Source organism: Salmo salar, chromosome 05 (genome assembly GCF_965601325.2).
Source record: "Salmo salar chromosome 05, fSalSal1, whole genome shotgun sequence".
NCBI lineage: Eukaryota > Metazoa > Chordata > Actinopteri > Salmoniformes > Salmonidae > Salmo > Salmo salar.
Genome location: NC_138295.1, coordinates 30,706,420 through 30,724,397, shown reverse-complemented (window position 1 = coordinate 30,724,397; position 17,978 = coordinate 30,706,420). Strand labels below are relative to the sequence as shown.

Here is a 17,978-nt window from a genome sequence, read left to right as displayed (position 1 = left end):
AAGGAGCAACCAAACAATCATCAGAATCTTGAGGAAATATGTGGCAGCCAACCACAAAGATTGGGACCTCAAACTCCCATTGGTACTGATGGTGATCAGAGCCACACGCAACAGGTCTACGGGAATAACACCCTTCGAGATGATGACGGGCCGGCAAATGACACTTCCACTGCATCTCCTGTACCAACCGGGAGATGTCACCGCAGCCACCGCCTACACGGCTCATCAATACGTGACCGACTTGCGGAACCATCTCCAGACTACCTTTGCGTATGCTCAAGGACAGTTGGAAAGAAGTGCAGAAGGTGACAAGACCCATTACGACAAAAAAGCCTCACACCAGGTGTTCGAGGTCGGGGAAAAGGTGTGGTACTACATATACACCAAACCCGCGGGCGTCGCACAAAGTTCCTGCCCCACTGGACGGGGCCACACGAGATTATGGTGAAGCTATCCCCTGTAGCTTACCAGATCAAAATCAGCAAAGGTCGACAAAACGCCACATTGAAGTGGGTCCACCGGAACCAAATCAAGTTGTACACTCCCCCCATGGGAATAGAAGGGGTGCTAGCCAGCACCGAATAGATAGTACCTCTGGTTTGCTAGGATTTTAATCTCTCTGGGCTAGGCGGGACGAATTCGTCCCACCTACGCAACAGCCAGTCTAATCCAGTGGCGCGATTTTCAAATACCTTAGAAATGCTATTACTTCAATTTCTCAAACATATGACTATTTTACAGCTATTTAAAGACAAGACTCTCGTTAATCTAACCACACTGTCCGATTTCAAAAAGGCTTTACAACGAAAGCAAAACATTAGATTATGTCAGCAGAGTACCCAGCCAGAAATAATCAGACAGCCATTTTTCAAGCTAGCATATAATGTCACAAAAACCCAAACCACAGCTAAATGCAGCACTAACCTTTGATGATCTTCATCAGATGACAACCCTAGGACATTATGTTATACAATACATGCATGTTTTGTTCAATCAAGTTCATATTTATATCAAAAACCAGCTTTTTACATTGGCATGTGACGTTCAGAACTAGAACTTCCGGGGAATTTACTAACAATTTACTAAATTACTCACGATAAACGTTCACAAAAAGCATAACAATTATTTTAAGAATTATAGATACAGAACTCCTCTATGCACTCGATATGTCCGATTTTAAAATAGCTTTTTGGTGAAAGCACATTTTGCAATATTGTAAGTACATAGCCCAGCCATCACGGGCTAGCTATTTAGACACCCGGCAAGTTTAGCCTTCACCAAAATCAGATTTACTATTACAAAAGTTTGATTACCTTTTGTTGTCTTCGTCAGAATGCACTCCCAGGTCTTCTACTTCAGAAACAAATGTTGGTTTGGTCCAAAATAATCCATCGTTATATCCGAATAGCGGCGTTTTGTTCGTGCGTTCCAGACACTATCCGAATGGTAAATAAGGGTTGTGCGCATGGCGCAATTCGTGACAAAAAAAATCTAAATATTCCATTACCGTACTTCGAAGCATGTCAACCGTTGTTTAAAATCAATTTTTATGCCATTTTTCTCGTAAAAAAGCGATAATATTCCGACTGGGAATATCCTTTTAGGTAAACAGACAAAGGAAAAGAAAGCTTTCGGTCGACGCGGGCACGAGCCTGAGTCTCACAGTACTGTAACCAGCCACTACCCAAACGCGCTACTTTGTTTCAGCCAGAGCCTGCAAAGCCACGATTCAGCTTTTTGACACCTTCTGAGAGACCATGTGAGCCGTAGGAAGTGTCATGTTATAGCAGAGATCCTTTGTAATGGATAGAGATGGCAAAGAAGTTCAAGAAATGGTCAGACAGGGTACTTCCTGTACAGAATCTTCTCAGGTTTTGACCTGCCATTTGAGTTCTGTTATACTCACAGACACCATTCAAACAGTTTTAGAAACTTTAGGGTGTTTTCTATCCAAAGCCAATAATTATATGCATATTCTAGTTACTGGGCAGGAGTAGTAACCAGATTAAATCGGGTACGTTTTTTATCCAGCCGTGTCAATACTGCCCCCTAGCCCTAACAGGTTAAGAAAATTCTTAAGTACCCTCAGCTGATCCCTTCCAGGAGATCAGTACGTTGCACCTAACATCTTTTATTCTCTTCCCAGCTACCAGATATACATCTGTTGTCACTATTGATATCATCCTGCGCTGTACTGTTTCAAAATAAGAAAACCAGAAAAATAGTTGTCAAAACATTTGTTTAAAAATACAAATAACTGAAATAATCCAACAATCTCTGATTATGCGTTTCTGTAGGATGGAGTTCCTTTGGATAATCATGACACTGCGCCCTGGTCAAAACCAACCCAGCAGACGTAATCAGGAACGGACCCCCTACGGGAATTGTTTTCCGCGACGATCCAGGACTCCTCATAACTAACTGCAGAGTACACACGCAGAGGGTATATGTCCGCCTAGATGCAGAGAATGTGTACCGCCAACACATTCCACCTGCGGCGCATTTGAGTTGGGCCGGGGCTGACTGGACCAGCCAGGCAATTAAGCACGCCCAGCTAGACACTGCCCATATGTTGGCCCAACTCCAAAAGTTCACAGTAACCCAGTCAGAACTAGCCGAGCCGAGAAAAACGATTCGTCGGGGCGCTACTATCGATAGGGGCAGCCGTAGGGTCACTATTTGCCCTAGGTACCACTGCCGTCAACGCAGTCAGTCTAGCCACAGTCAAGAGGAATGTTAGGGAGTGTAACGTGGGTCGTCTAAAGGGGACCAAGGCGCAGCGTGTAGAGTGCTCATTTCTTGACTTTAACGAAGACACTTAAACAAAAACAACAAAACGACAGCCAACAGTTCCGTCAGGTACACTTGACAAAACGGAAAACAACTACCCACCAACACAATATAATTTTTTTTATTTTTTAAATATGATATCCAATTAGAGGCAACGAGGACCAGCTGCCTCCAATTGGAGATCAACCCCCCAAAAAAATATAGAAATAGAAAAACACCCAAAACACCCCGTCACGCCCTGACCTACTCTACTATAGAAAATGACATCTTACAAGGGTCAGGACGTGACAGGGAGATTACTGAAGAGAAGCCACTTATCCAGCAGCAGATGAAGGCACAGGCCCTCAGGTTGCAACATGTGGGAAAGTCTCTCCAGGACACTATTCTGGTGGTCAACACACACGCTACTCTCCTGAACAAACCTATCCTGTCTGTAGGAAAGCTAGCAGAGGTCATGAACCATGACTATGCCCATGTCCAATTGGTTCGATTGTTACTGGAGGATTTTCTCTGTGAAGTTAGCTCTTCTATGGACCACTTGGCCATGAATAGAATCCCCTCATATCTAGTGCCCCTCTCAATGGTGCACGACATATTGACCTCAGCTACTTCAACCACGATAAGGCCGTTACAGTCACATTTGGCCTATAGTCTGGGGTCGGCCATCCCAATACACGTTGATGTTGATTGTAATGAAGTGGGTTTTCTACTGACGCTGCCGGTTGTTGAACTGGAGAATATCTATAGATTGAGAACCGTTTTCAATGTAGGATTTTGGTGCGACTGTACCCACGTAAAGATTGCCACGCCCCCAGTTGTGGCTTACCAGGAAAACAACCCAGATTTCTATCTCACCCCTAACCTGCTAATGTGTACTCTAATCAAAGATGTCCACTACCTCTGTCCTAGCAAACCGTTTGTCAGGGGTAACACTGAGCGTCTTTGTGGTATTAAAGCTATCACCAGCGAAGAACGCTGTAGAGCCAAACTAACAGCCAGAGATGGGGCCACCACCACACAAGTGGAGGTGGTAGGGAACCGATGGTTGGTCAAGACACCGTTCACGTCCGCCACTATGACTTACGAACGCCATGACTCCATCACCCAATTGAACCACCCCAACCAAACTGTTTTTGTTAAGATACCAGAGGGGGCGATTATTCACATAGACGACCTCGCTCTATACCAACTTCCCGACGACAGGATAGACACAGAGATTGAAATGCCAGACGCTTTTGCTAAACGTTCCCTTGAGTTACCACAAGACATTCAATACCAAATCCAGTACGAGGGACCCATGACTGTTGATCTTAGCGTACTGGATGAGGCACTTTTAGTCGACCCGACTGACTACAGACCAAAAGATCGCCCGCTCTTGGACGGTGCAGGACAGTATCCTGACTGTTACCATGATCCTTGGTCTTATTTCCCTTGGCGTGTGCACCAACTACGTACACAGGCGCACACGTGCAATGGAAGACCCAATGAGGTCTTATACTAGGATCACTCGTGGGACGGAAGCGATCCCGATTTTTGGAAAGTTGGCAATAGATCCTGAAACCCCTTCAGGGGGCCCAGTCCCAGCCTCCTCTCCCGAACTCGCTAGGTCAGTCCAGTAATGTCCCCAATGTAAGCTTTGGCCTTCAGGGGCCAAGTTTTTCCAAGTGCCTTAACTACCCACCTGCAAGTAGGATCACCCTAGACATGACATTAGAGACAATGCCATGATAGAGTCATATAGCCAAGACCTTGGACATATATAGAACATAGTCCATATTAGATGATTAAGGTGTGGTAGACACATTTTGTATACTTTCATGTTTCTATTCCAATTTTTCGTTTCATTTCCTTTGACACTTAGGAAGCAGTAGAGCCAAAACGCCACTCGTTTGGGGAGGAAATGTAATGATGTATTGCCTGAGTGTTGTGCGTTATTAACGCCTGCCAAGTTACTGCCTAGGTGCACTAGCCGGGATAACCGGACAACGGGCCGGAACACAGAGCCAATGCCAGATCTCCCAGGTCCATTCTGGTGGTGATCCGCAGCTTGCATAAATCCTACCGGGGTGAACCACCACGGGGGTGGGACTGCTATGATGATCCACAAACCAGGACATTCTTATGGTGGGTTGCAACATGCAGAATCCTTCCAAGTTGAACCTACCAGAGGGGGACTGTCATGACTGTCCTGCTCAGGTCAGGTTACAGGAGACCACAAACCTACAGAGTATCTCTCACCCCCAACAGAGGAGGAGAGATCTAGGGGTCTGAAGATGTGGGGGTTTTATGACCCCTCACGCCCCTGATAAATCTTAGGCCACAGACAAAATTCCTTTGTCCTCTCACTATGGAAAACCAGCCTCAGAACATTAAACATGCAATAAAGGGACTTTGGAACAATGGTTTCCGTCAGCCACAATGGTGGTCATGACGATAGATGGAATATGAAAATGTATGTAATTTTTGTGTTGTTATTAAAGGTTAATAGATGAGGTTATTACGAAAACATTGTAACTTTAAGAGTTTTCCCAGTATATGCCTGTACGTTGTGTGGAAAATGTCCAAATCAAAAGAGAATGTTTTGGTAAAGATGAAATGTGAAGTTAGTTGTCTAAAATTGGATTTGAGTAAAATCTAGACCTTGCCTCTTAACTTGGTACGCCCAGAGAATTGCCCTAAAGGCAGTTACGCCCACTTCTGACCCAAGGGTATAAGACATGGGGGTTAAGAATGAACAGAGGAGACTAAGTGACCCAAGCTGCAACAGAGGTCTAAAAAGTCAACGAACCCCAAAAAGACAAAGAAATATATTTCTACCCATGCTATGGATGAGGAGCCGTGTCTAAGCAGGTGAACTCAAGCCGGAACACCTGGCCTACACTCCCAATCGAATCGTGGTATCTACGCTGTTTCATTCCTACGCTGTGAGCTCTGAGCTACAGAGCTGTCTGTCCTCAGACGACCCCTATCAGAGCAAGGAATTAGACCACTAAGCCAAAAGAACACTGACATCGTGAGGACAACCAGAGAGTTGCGCCGGAGAAGTGCGTCATTGAGAAGCCTCAACGACCCACGCGGAGCTTCCCATCTGAGACCTCCAACACGTAATTACATCATTATATTCTGACCCATAAGAGCGGCTGTTCGGGGCAAGGCTAGGGTTAAAATAAGCATAGTTGACGAATGCACCCAAATATATATTTCTCTCGTGTACTTTCTTTTTCTCTCTCTTTTAAATCCCCATTTTGGGTATCACGGGCCATAGTGTCTTGGCCCGTTATACTAAGTCCTAATCAATAGCCTAGACTGCGTTTTGTGTATGTGTATCTTTTATCATCATTTTAGCTTTCTAGTAAATGAATAATCAACTAAGATTGGTGTGGTACGAACTCATTGGTGGGACCCGGGTCCGTGCAGATTCCCGGATTATGCGACATTCAGAATGAGACTGTAGACGAAATTGATTAATTAGCGACTGTTGTAAAATCGATATTCTGATATTCTTTGAATTAATTTGGGAAATAGAAACTCAATAAAATGAATTTTCCCATGGTGCCCCAGGTTAATGAGTTAATAATTGAATCCTACAGACGAAGAACCGTATATGTGACATTTTTCAAAAAAACGAGATATACATGAAAAATCATTATTGGACACCCTTTTTCTATAGTGAACCGGTTTCACAAGCTTTCCACGCGCTAATTAACAATATGTTTAAATTTAAAGATAGGCTCTCGTGGAATAACCGTTTATGTGCACCACTCAGAATGGACGGACAAGCGCACAACTTTTCTGTTGCTGATGAAAATCACCGAAATGTGGGAAAGAAACGTAAAACAAAACTAAAAGAATGGAAAGACAGGCAAAGGAAGACCTTACGGGATGCGGGAAAACCCTATACAAATCGTAAGGGTCAAGAAAAAACTGGGAAAAGCTGTCCAAAAGAGGTATGTGGAAGAACCGTATATCAAACAATCAAGCTAGCTAGCTATAGAGTACAGTAACTAACATGTATGTTCTGGGTTGTCTAATTTGTAACTATAGAGAAAACATATTAGCTAAAGTTCGTTGGCTACTAACTTATACATTATCGTTACAAATGTTATTGCTAGATTATAGAAGAAACATAGCTAGCTACTTTTTGTCCATCCACCGGCTGATTCGACATGGCTACAGTAGCTAGCTAGTTATATGTAACGTTACACTGTATCCTGCAGGGAAGAGCGTGTTCCACGACGTGCAGAAAGGATTGTGGAAAGTTGATTGATGAGCGCAAGCTGCATCTGTTCAACAGTTTCTACACTGTCCCATACGAGAAACAACAAGCACAACCAGCAAAACCATTCAAGGTGATGAGGATGCAATGTGAAGACTTCAGTCACCTCCCAGATTCTGTTCTCAAGCGACCAGCTGGACTACAGATCACTTCAGTGAGGTGGTTAAAAGTCACATGTATTGCACAGAGAATAGTTTACTAACATCCCATCAACATGCAACATGTTGTTCTAACAATAAAATATCCTAATGATTCCCTTTTTTTATTCATTACAATATACATCTCTGTCACCACATTTAGCATCAACTCTAAGCAGTTAATACTTATTTACTGCTGTCACCTCAGTACAGAAGGACGTTTCTTGCCTTTAGCATGGGTTTAACGCAATTCAAAACTTAATTGCAGATCATAGTGTTAAACGCAAAGAGAATGGTTTTCTGAACGTTTTGTAATATTGACCTTAGGGACCTGCATAATGGACATGCATATTGGCACATCACATTGATCCATATTTGATATGTACAAGTTGTAATTCTTTTGATTGAATTAATTTAATTGTATTCTATTTTTGTAGTTATTCTATGGTATGTTCACATCGAGGGCTTCATTTTAAATGAGACTAAGATTTCATGACTCAACTTTTAAGAAAAGTCATCGGTGCTAAAGTTGATAGACCACCTTTAAATGAACCTCCATTAAATGAATTAACTACATATTGCATTTAAGTTATTTACATGAAGGGCATCTGTACTTGAAAGTACTTAAAACATCATATCAGGTATTAAAAAAGGACATCTTACAAGTGTCATGCAAAATGTCACATATACTGTTCTTCCACAAACTGAAATCATCACTGGAGATATACTGTTCTTCCACATTCTAAAAATTAAAACGGCAATAAAAAAAGTATTTTTTGAAATAACAAAAAAATATCAATTGTTGTTGGAAGATATGAGTATGGTGAATTATTTGTCAACCATAAAACACCCAATGTGGTACACACAATGAATAATATAAAAATAACTGATTATCTTAAAATGGAAAAATTGTCACATATATGGTTCTTCGTCTGTAGGATTCAATTGCTTGATTCATTTAATCACGCAATTATAAACCGTTAATCATTCGATGAGCAACAGTCGTCACATGAACTAATACAACGTCACGACACTAGATAAACTAGTAATATCATCAACCATGTGTAATTAACTAGTGATTATGCTCAGACTGATTGTTTTTTCTAAGATACGTTTAATGCTAGCTAGCACCTTACTTTGGCTCCTTGCTGCACTCGCATAACAGGTAGTCAGCCTGCCACGCAGTCTCCTCGTGGAGTGCAATGAAAACGGCCATGATCAGTGTCCAACAATGCCGATTACCTATTGTTATGAAAACAGGAATCGGCCCTAATTAATCGGTCGACCTCTAGTCTCCATCACACCATTCAATAATAAATTCATTACATTTCATCGTGCAAACATGTCTTTTTCCTTCTCCATGCTGTTATTGCTGCCTGCAGCATGATCTATTACACACCGGTAGTGTCCATCGCCCCCGCCTGTCTGGCACGGTTTCCCTCCAGTTCTGTTAATAACGGTGAGGGCAGATGTTCAGCAGGTGCGAGCGAAAGACAGTGTGTGCCACCTAGTCCTAAGGAGGCCTCCGGTACACAGCAGGCGGGAGCCACACCGTGTGCTAGCTATCTAACTAGCACACAGCGTTGGCCCCCCCCGCCTCCTGTGCGCCTGAGTAGTTAGCGGTAGGCGGTGGCAACACCAGTAGACAGTGTCCTTTGCCCCTGCCTGTCGGGCATGGTTTTTTCCGGTACACAGCAGGCGGGGGCGACACGGTGTGCTAGCTAGCTAACTAGCAAGCTATCACACAGTGTAGCTAGCTAGCTAGTTAGCACACGGTGTCGTTGCAGCCTCCCGCCTGCTGTACTAGTGGGAGGCGACCGGTAGACAGTGTTCTTTGGGGACCGTTTTCCGCAGTTCTGTTAAACCTCTTGGGGCTATGTGGGACGCTAGCGTGCCACCCGTGGTGCACCCTATCAACAGCAGGTGCATTTCAAGAGCGGCAAATTTGAAACCAAATAAATGTCAAAATTCAAATTTTTCAAACATACAACTATCTTACACCCTTTGAAAGATAAACATCTCCTTAATCTAACCACGTTGTCCGATTTCAAAAAGGTTTTACGGCGAAAGCATAAAGTTAGATTATGATAGGAGAGTACATTGACAATAGCTGTGTGTAATGTTTTGTCAATTCAAAGACAGGCGTCACCAAAACCATAAAACCAGCTAAAATGATGCACTAACCTTTGACAATCTCCATCAGATGACACTCCTAGGACATTATGTTAGACAATGCATGCATTTTTAGTTCTATCAAGTTCATATTTATATCCAACAACAGCGTTTTACTATGGCGTTGATGTTCAGGAAATCGTTTCCCTTCAATAACCGGCAGTCAAGTCAGCACCACAAATTAAATAATTAAAATTAGAAAACATTGGTAAAATATTATATTGTCATTTAAAGAATTATAGATTTACATCTCTTGAACGCAATCGACTTGCCAGATTTAAAAATAACCTTACTGGGAAATCACACTTTGCAATAATCTGAGCACTGCGCCCAGAAAAATACGCTTTGCAATACAGACAAACGGCCATGTTGGAGAGATCTAAAATCGAAAATACTATGTAAATAATCCATTACCTTTGATTCTCTTCATCAGATGTCACTTCCAGGAATCCCAGGTCCATAACGAATGTAGTTTTGTTCAAAAAAGCTCATCATTTATGTCCAAAAAGCTCCGTGTTGTTAGCACATGATCTAAGCCCGCCGGACTTCACTTCATGAACGAGGGGAAAAAATATATTTACGTTCGTTCAAACATGTCAAACGTTGTATAGCATAAATCATTAGTGCCTTTTTTAACCAGAACATGAATAATATTCAAGGTGGACGAATGCATTCTCTTTTAAAACGTATTGGAACGAGGGTACCCAACATGACCTCGCGCGCCAGAGTCTAATCGGCCATCACCGTTCCAAGGCTCTTGTTCGGTCAGATCTCATAGTATAAGACTCAAAACACTTTGTAAAGGCTGGTGACATCTAGTGGAAGCAATAGGAAGTGCCAAAACATTAATCAGCCCCTGTGTGTTTCAATGGCATAGGCTTAAAGGTAATTCAACACATCAGGTATCCACTTCCTGTCAGAAAATGTCTCAGGGTTTTGCCTGCCAAATGAGTTCTGTTATACTCACAGACACCATTCAAACAGTTTTAGAAACTTTAGGGTGTTTTCTATCCATATATAATAAGTATATGCATATTCTAGTTACTGGGTAGGATTAGTAACCAGATTAAATCGGGTACGTTTTTTTATCCAGCCGTGAAAATACTGCCCCCTAGCCCCAACAGGTTAATGATGGTGAGCGCAGGTGTTCTGTTCCGCAGTCGGGAGTGAAACAACTCAAAATACTTTTATTTCCCTTTTGACTCAAAGGGCCAATGGGATGTTTGAGTGGGGGGTGTTCATGAAGGAACCAATGACGCACAATAATACCTTTCAGAGTTTTGGCAGTTTCATCTCACCAACAAAACAACAACAAAAAAGTACACCATACAGCAAGTGAGGAGTGATGGGTCGTTCGCGAACGAGTCCGCTCTAAGAGCTGGCTCTTGTAGGTGAACGTTGGGAGCCGGCACGCATATCAGAAGAGACAAATCTATTTCTTAAAAAATTAAGATTTAAATTAATAGAATTAACTAATTCAAAGAACGAAAAAATAAATAAAATATAGGCCTACATGCTCAAGCGCACACATTCATTCTGACTGTCTGCTCAGACTAACAGCCTCACCTGTTGTTCCTGTCAATCAGACACGCAGTGTCAACTAATGAACCAAAGATGCGTGAGGGAGGGCCGAGCCAACTCACTCAGTCACACACTTAGCAGCCGAGGAGAGCGAGGAAGGACAGCTGTGAAAACAACAGCTGGAAAATGAGTTGGAAGCACAGTAGCATTTGGATGCATTTTAATAATGTAGACAATGCTAGAGCACAGTGTTGAATTTGCCAAAACAAAATCTCATATAAAGCCGGTTCTACGTACAACCTACAACGGCATATGCGAACTGTGCACCCAACTGTGAAGCTAGCTGTAGCGGAGCTTCGAGAAACTAGCGGCCTGCTAGTGATAGCGGTGGAGCCTGTACCTCCACATGTGGAGATGTATCCACTCAGTCAAGTAGGCCTACTCCGCGACCCACAGCAACGCAGTCTTCTATGGACCAGTTTATGCCAAAGTCTATGTCTGTAGCAAAACAAGGCCAAATTGATATTGAATTGGCTAAAATGATTGCCACCAATTTCCAGCCATTTTCAATCGTGAAGGACAAAAGTTTTAGAAATTATAGCAATAGTCTAAATCCCATGTACACAATTCCAAGCAGGAAAACCCTTTCAAAATCACTTATTCCACAACTGTACGAGAGCACACAGGCTTCAGTGCGGGAAAGAGTCCAGAAAGCTACTGCAGTTTGCCTTACCACAGACTGCTGGACATCAAGGGTAACCACATGTTGGTTACATGTCACTTCATTGAAGATTTTTCAAAGTCTAGCTGGACAAAGTGAAAGCAGCTGTGAAAGCAGCTGTGGAATACTTCCACAGGAGCACAGTTGGTGCTGAAAAACTAAAGTCTACACAATGCCAGATGGGCCTAAACAAGACTGCAATACAAGGTGGAATTCAACATTTTTTATGTTGAAGCGGTTTCTTGAGTCAAAGGATGCCATCATCTTTACCCTTGTCAATGCACCTGTTGATGCTCTGAGCCAAGAGGAATGGGAGGTGGTGGTGGAGGTGTGCAGAGTCCTGGAACCCTTTGAGCAGGTCACTGTGGTGATCAGTGGAGAGAGGTACGGTAAGCAGTTATTACTACATCATTATTTAATCCTGTATTATATATGTAAATGAGCAGTAGTATCAGTAGACAAAACATGAACTAATAAGTTACTGTTCACTTTTTTCAGCTATGTGACAGCCTCAAAAATGATACTCCTGTGTAAGGGTCTGCAGCGAATCACAGCCAACCGCCAGAGGGAAGCAAAGTAACCACAGGACATGTGACAGAGTTGATGGAACGCCCTATGTTCATCAATGTACAGAAAGTTCCACAGAATGGAATATAATCAATCACGTGCTATCAGAAATCGCTGCACTTGACCCCAGGTTTAAGAATTTAGCCTTCAGTGATGCCAGAGGGATTGATGAGGCTCTTCAAAGAATAACCTCTGCAGCAGGGAGGGACAGCCCCAGCAGTCAGCTGGCTCAGGCACCAGGGCAACAGGAAGAAGAGGGATCAGATGGAGCAGAAGCACCAGCAGTAGTGCCACAAACGTCTGCTGTTTGACGAGAGAGCAACCGGGGATGCAGCACGAAGGAATCCCTCAGCAGCCATAATGGAGGTCCGATCCGAATAGGAGGAGCCCCTCCTCCAAAGATCTGCAGATCCTCTGAGCTGGTGGTAGAACAAGGCCTCTGTCTACCCACGGCTTACTAATGTCACGACAGGGAGACTCTGTATAGTTGCCAAATCCATTCCCTCAGAGGGTCTTCTCGAAAACGGGACAAATAATTACTGAGAGAAGAAACCGCATCAGCCCCTCTAAAGTGAGGCAGCTTGCATTTCTGTGGTCAGCAAAACATGGTCAGTATTACTGTGTGCTGCTGGTTATAACATGACAATAAAGAAGAGAGAGAAAAGAGGGACCAGTTTAATGTTTTAAGTGGGATGCTGCAGTTTTGCAAATTGTTATTTATTTTTCTTTGATATGGTGCAATATTCTATTATGCTGTTCAGATTCTATTCGTTTTGAATTGTTACATTTATATGCACTTTGTTGATATACATTAAAAAAGTTATACTTTAAATGCAAATGTTTAATAGCATTCTTTTTCATAACAAACCAATGCATTTTTAAATACATTGTGGTTAAGGTAGAGTATGATTTCATTTAATTAGAATTGTTTTAACACCAATCATAGTCAAACTATAGCAAACTGTTTGACTTGAAAAAATACAAAACATATATTTTTTTTTAAAGAGCCGTTTGGGAGCCAAAGGAGCCGGCTCTTTTTGGTGAGCTGAGCCGAACGAGCCGGCTCACTGAAAAGAGATGGAATGCCCATCACTAAAGCATAACACAGTATAAAAAAAACTGAAGTCAGGGAAACCGGAAAGAGGTATCCTGCACGTTTTCAAGTTAAAAGCCTCCATTACTCCTCAGTTGAGTTTACTACACATTTAGGTAGCTAATGTCATGGATTTGTTTCCCAGCGCAAGTCTAGACAGCACTAGCTGTATTATGCCTACAACAGTGAAGTTTCAGTCCGCTAGGTGTATCTCTACAGCATAGGCATACCGTGGGGGGAAAAAGTATTTGATCCCCTGCTGATTTTGTACGTTTGCCCACTTACAAAGAAATGATCAGTCTATAATTTTAATAGTAGGTTTATTTGAACAGTGAGAGACAGAATAACAACAAAAAAATCCAGAAAAACGCATGTCAAAAATGTTATAAAATGATTTGCATTTTAATGAGGGAAATAAGTATTTGACCCCTCTGCAAAACATGACTTAGTACTTGGTGGCAAGACCGTTGTTGGCAATCACAGAGGTCAGACGTTTCTTGTAGTTGGCCACCAGGTTTGCACACATCTCAGGAGGGATTTTGTCCCACTCCTCTTTGCAGATCTTCTCCAAGTCATTAAGGTTTCGAGGCTGAAGTTTGGCAACTCGAACCTTCAGCTCCCTCCACAGATTTTCTATGGGATTAAGGTCTGGAGACTGGCTAGGCCACTCCAGGACCTTAATGTGCTTCTTCTTGAGCCACTCCTTTGTTGCCTTGGCCGTGTGCTTTTGGGTCATTGTCATGCTGGAATACCCATCCACGACCCATTTTCAATGCCCTGGTTGAGGGAAGGAGGTTCTCACCCAAGACTTGACGGTACATGGCCCCGTCCATCGTCCCTTTGATGCGGTGAAGTTGTCCTGTCCCCTTAGCAGAAAAATACCCCCAAAGCATAATGTTTCCACCTCCATGTTTGACGGTGGAGATGGTGTTCTTGGGGTCATAGGCAGCATTCCTCCTCCTCCAAACACGGTGAGTTGAGTTGATGTCAAAGAGCTTCATTCTGGTCTCATCTGACCACAACACTTTCACCAGTTGTTCTCTGAGTCATTCAGATGTTCATTGGCAGACTTCAGACGGGCCTGTATATGTATTATTGAGCAGGGGGACCTTGTGGGCGCTGCAGGATTTCAGTCCTTCACGGCGTAGTGTGTTACCAATTGTTTTCTTGGTGACTATGGTCCCAGCTGCCTTGAGATCATTGACAAGATCCTCCCGTGTAGTTCTGGGCTGATTCCTCACCGTTCTCATGATCATTGCAACTCCACGAGGTGAGATCTTGCATGGAGCCCCAAGCCGAGGGAGATTGACAGTTCTTTTGTGTTTCTTCCATTTGCGAATAATCGCACCAAATGTTGTCACCTTCTCACCAAGCTGCTTGGCGATGGTCTTGTAGCCCATTCCAGCCTTGTGTAGGTCTACAATCTTGTCCCTGACATCCTTGGAGAGCTCTTTGGTCTTGGCCATGGTGGAGAGTTTGGAATCTGATTGATTGATTGCTTCTGTGGACAGGTGTCTTTTATACAGGTAACAAGCTGCGGTTAGCAGCACTCCCTTTAAGAGTGTGCTCCTAATCTCAGCTCGTTACCTGTATAAAAGAGACCTGGGAGCCAGAAATCTTTCTGATTGAGAGGGGGTGAAATACTTATTTCTCTCATTAAAATGCAAATCAATTTATAACATTTTTGACATGCGTTTTTCTGGATATTTGTGTTGTTATTCTGTCTCTCACTGTTCAAATAAACCTACCATTAAAATTATAGACTGATCCTTTCTTTGTCAGTGGGCAAACGTACAAAATCAGCAGGGGATCAAATACTTTTTCCCCCCACTGTATCTCTGGGTGACATGAACATGAACATCATGAACATATGGACATTGAAAGGAACAAGGGAGAGGTTAAACGTAGGCTAAGTCTGGCATAAGCTTATTCCCACACTTTACAATAACTGTTGCAGTGGTCTTAGGTAGTCTCCATATAGGTTATTCCCTCCATCGCGACACCGCTGCCCAGCTGAAGAGCTTGTGATCTCCATGCAGCACCACGCGCCTTCGGAAAAGCACCCCTCAGCCTCAGAAGATGCCCTTCTGGAGGCATGCAGTCAGTCATTATACCCTAATGTAGGCCTATTTGCTTACTAGCCAAATAAAGTGCAGAGCATGCATGATACGTGCAACTCATCATTCCAACATATTTGAACATTTCATTCATCCTTCATTCAGTTCAGTCAGTATGTCATCTATTCAGTCAGTATGTCATCTAGTCTGTCAGTTGTCTGAGTTGCAAAATAAAGTAAATCAAAGAGAATAGAACAGTCTTATCCATGTGTGTATTCAAAATTATCTCAATTCTACAAAGTTCTTTAGCCTATCACTTTAATAATTAAATGTTTAATTAGGCCTATCCAAATAAATAAAAAATAGGCCTTCAACTTGTAGGCATTGTAATTTAGGGTACTGGTAACTCACTGAATAATTTTACAACTCTATTTGTGTTGTATAACTGTTTTCATTATAGGGCTCCCTTTAAAATGAGACCCTAGCTCACAGGCCTCTAAATATAGCCTCTAAATAAATGTTAAACAAAAATAGTTGAAGCACGTACAGTGGTTGAGACGGAAAACAGATCTAGAAATAAGAATAGGCTATAGATAGCCTTGTCCATTTCTGACCCCTTGGCTATTTTGCTCAGGACAGGTTATAGCCAAGACTTAATCAATAACTTTGTTTTGTCTAATTTATTTATATGGATTTAGCCTTTGCGTGATGCGGTTGTGCAACGCAAATGGCTATAACAAGCTGACATACAGAGTGGAATACACTAATACAACAGTCAAAATGCCTAATATAAGGCCTACCATCTATACTCCCAAATACTGGAAAAAGTATGATTTATTAGGTTACATGATCACCACAGTAGCCCCGGCAGCTATAAAAAATAAATTATGCAATTATATGGCCATTAAACACAACAGCATGACATATTTAAAGAGCAGAATTGGCCTTGCTTAAATCATATTTACTTTCTTTATCACTCTCACATAAGTAATTTACTGATGGCCCAAGCCTATACTAAGCCATCTACCGGTGTAACATCGTTATTGAATGCAGTTCTAAAACAAGCTATTTTGGAAATGAAAAGCCAGAAGCTGCAAAGCAACTAACATCTGGACTAGAGTTGATTGACTAGCTAACTTCGAATAGCTACATTCGTTCATGTCCTTTGCAGATGCCACAATACTGACAAAAGTTTGTATTTAAAATTTAAAAAAAACATCTGTAACCAAATTAAGGGAGACATAAAGTAAGAATTGAACGTGTAAATATTCATTAATAGACATAAACAATAGTACATAAACAATAGTATGTCTAAAATAACAATGACATTTCACACATGGCTTTTCTTTCGACCCTAACAATTTATGTAAATGTTATGTATGGATTTCTTATGATCCTAACGATATGTACGTTCAACCTTTTGGCAGGCATCTCGCTCCATAACAGTCATTGCGGCCAGCAGGTCAAACGATGGACAAAATGAACGAGTTACTCAGAAAAACGAATCATGATGACTATAGGCTGCAGTAGGGTCTCTCGTATAATGGCTAGACCTTCCTCTGTACGACTAAGTAAAAATAGTCGCGAACTGCACATCACTAGAATTTACGCGTGACGGATCTCAGCCGTCATTAAGTAAACGCGGCGTATGAAGTAGCTAGTCATGTAGTTAACGTTAGTTATATTATTGCGTCTCTGCGTTTACAAACGGTATCTACCTAGCTAGCACGTCGTCAAAATAAAATGCAATTTGCTGATAGCTAAAACGTGTGTGTTAACTATGTAGCGAGTTAGCTAACATCTTGTAGAACTGTCTGAAGCTAGTTATTGCACGTGGGGATATAGCTACTGTAGCTAAATAGTTACTTACCTAGGTACCTATTGACAAACATTTCCAAAATAGTCATTTTATACTAGCTGATAACCAGCTAGCTAATTAAAAAACAGCACCTAACGTTACCTGCTGTCTTGAATGTCAAGTGCGGCTAGCGGGTCAGTCACTCAGCAGATTCTGCATGAATGCAGTTCAAATGTAAAAGGATGCAGGCCACTGATAGGTTATTTCTTGAGTGTCGTTTCAAAACATTCCGAAACCAAGGTGAATGCAAATTAGGGCACTAAACGTATTTGCCAGGCGTTACATATTTTTGGGCCATATTCTCAAATATTTTACTTGGGATTTGCGTTAGAATTTAAGTAGTATCAGCATGAGGAAAAAAATAATATATATATATATATATATATATAATATATATATATATATATATATATATATACTGCTCAAAAAAATAAAGGGAACACTTAAACAACACATCCTAGATCTGAATGAAAGAAATAATCTTATTAAATACTTTTTTCTTTACATAGTTGAATGTGCTGACAACAAAATCACACAAAAATATTCAATGGAAATCCAATTTATCAACCCATGGATGTCTGGATTTGGAGTCACACTCAAAATTAAAGTGGAAAACCACACTACAGGCTGATCCAACTTTGATGTGATGTCCTTAAAACAAGTCAAAATGAGTCTCAGTAGTGTGTGTGGTCTCCACGTGCCTGTATGACCTCCCTACAACGCCTGGGCATGCTCCTGATGAGGTGGTGGATGGTCTCCTGGGGGATCTTCTCCCAGACCTGGACT

General features: G+C 42.0%; 1 protein-coding gene and 1 long non-coding RNA gene across 4 annotated transcripts in view; one reads left to right on the top strand and one right to left on the bottom strand.

Moving 5' to 3' along the window:
- adad1 (adenosine deaminase domain containing 1 (testis-specific)) overlaps nt 1–17,437 on the bottom strand; it is a 35,770-nt gene extending 18,333 nt beyond the window's left edge. For 2 of the 3 annotated variants that reach the window (XM_014199380.3, XM_014199379.3), the window contains exon 1: nt 17,205–17,294. In XM_014199380.3, the coding sequence (XP_014054855.2) occupies nt 17,205–17,241 (37 nt within the window). In that variant the 5' untranslated portion in view covers nt 17,242–17,294. Of the gene's footprint in view, nt 1–17,204 lie in introns of all 3 variants that reach the window. The other variant, XM_014199381.3, reaches the window with a different exon arrangement.
- On the top strand, nt 6,391–7,320 carry LOC106604593 (uncharacterized). Its single transcript, XR_001328703.3, has 2 exons — nt 6,391–6,737; nt 7,008–7,320. It is a non-coding gene; the product is annotated as an uncharacterized LOC106604593 (long non-coding RNA).
- Nucleotides 17,438–17,978: the final 541 nt, after the last annotated feature.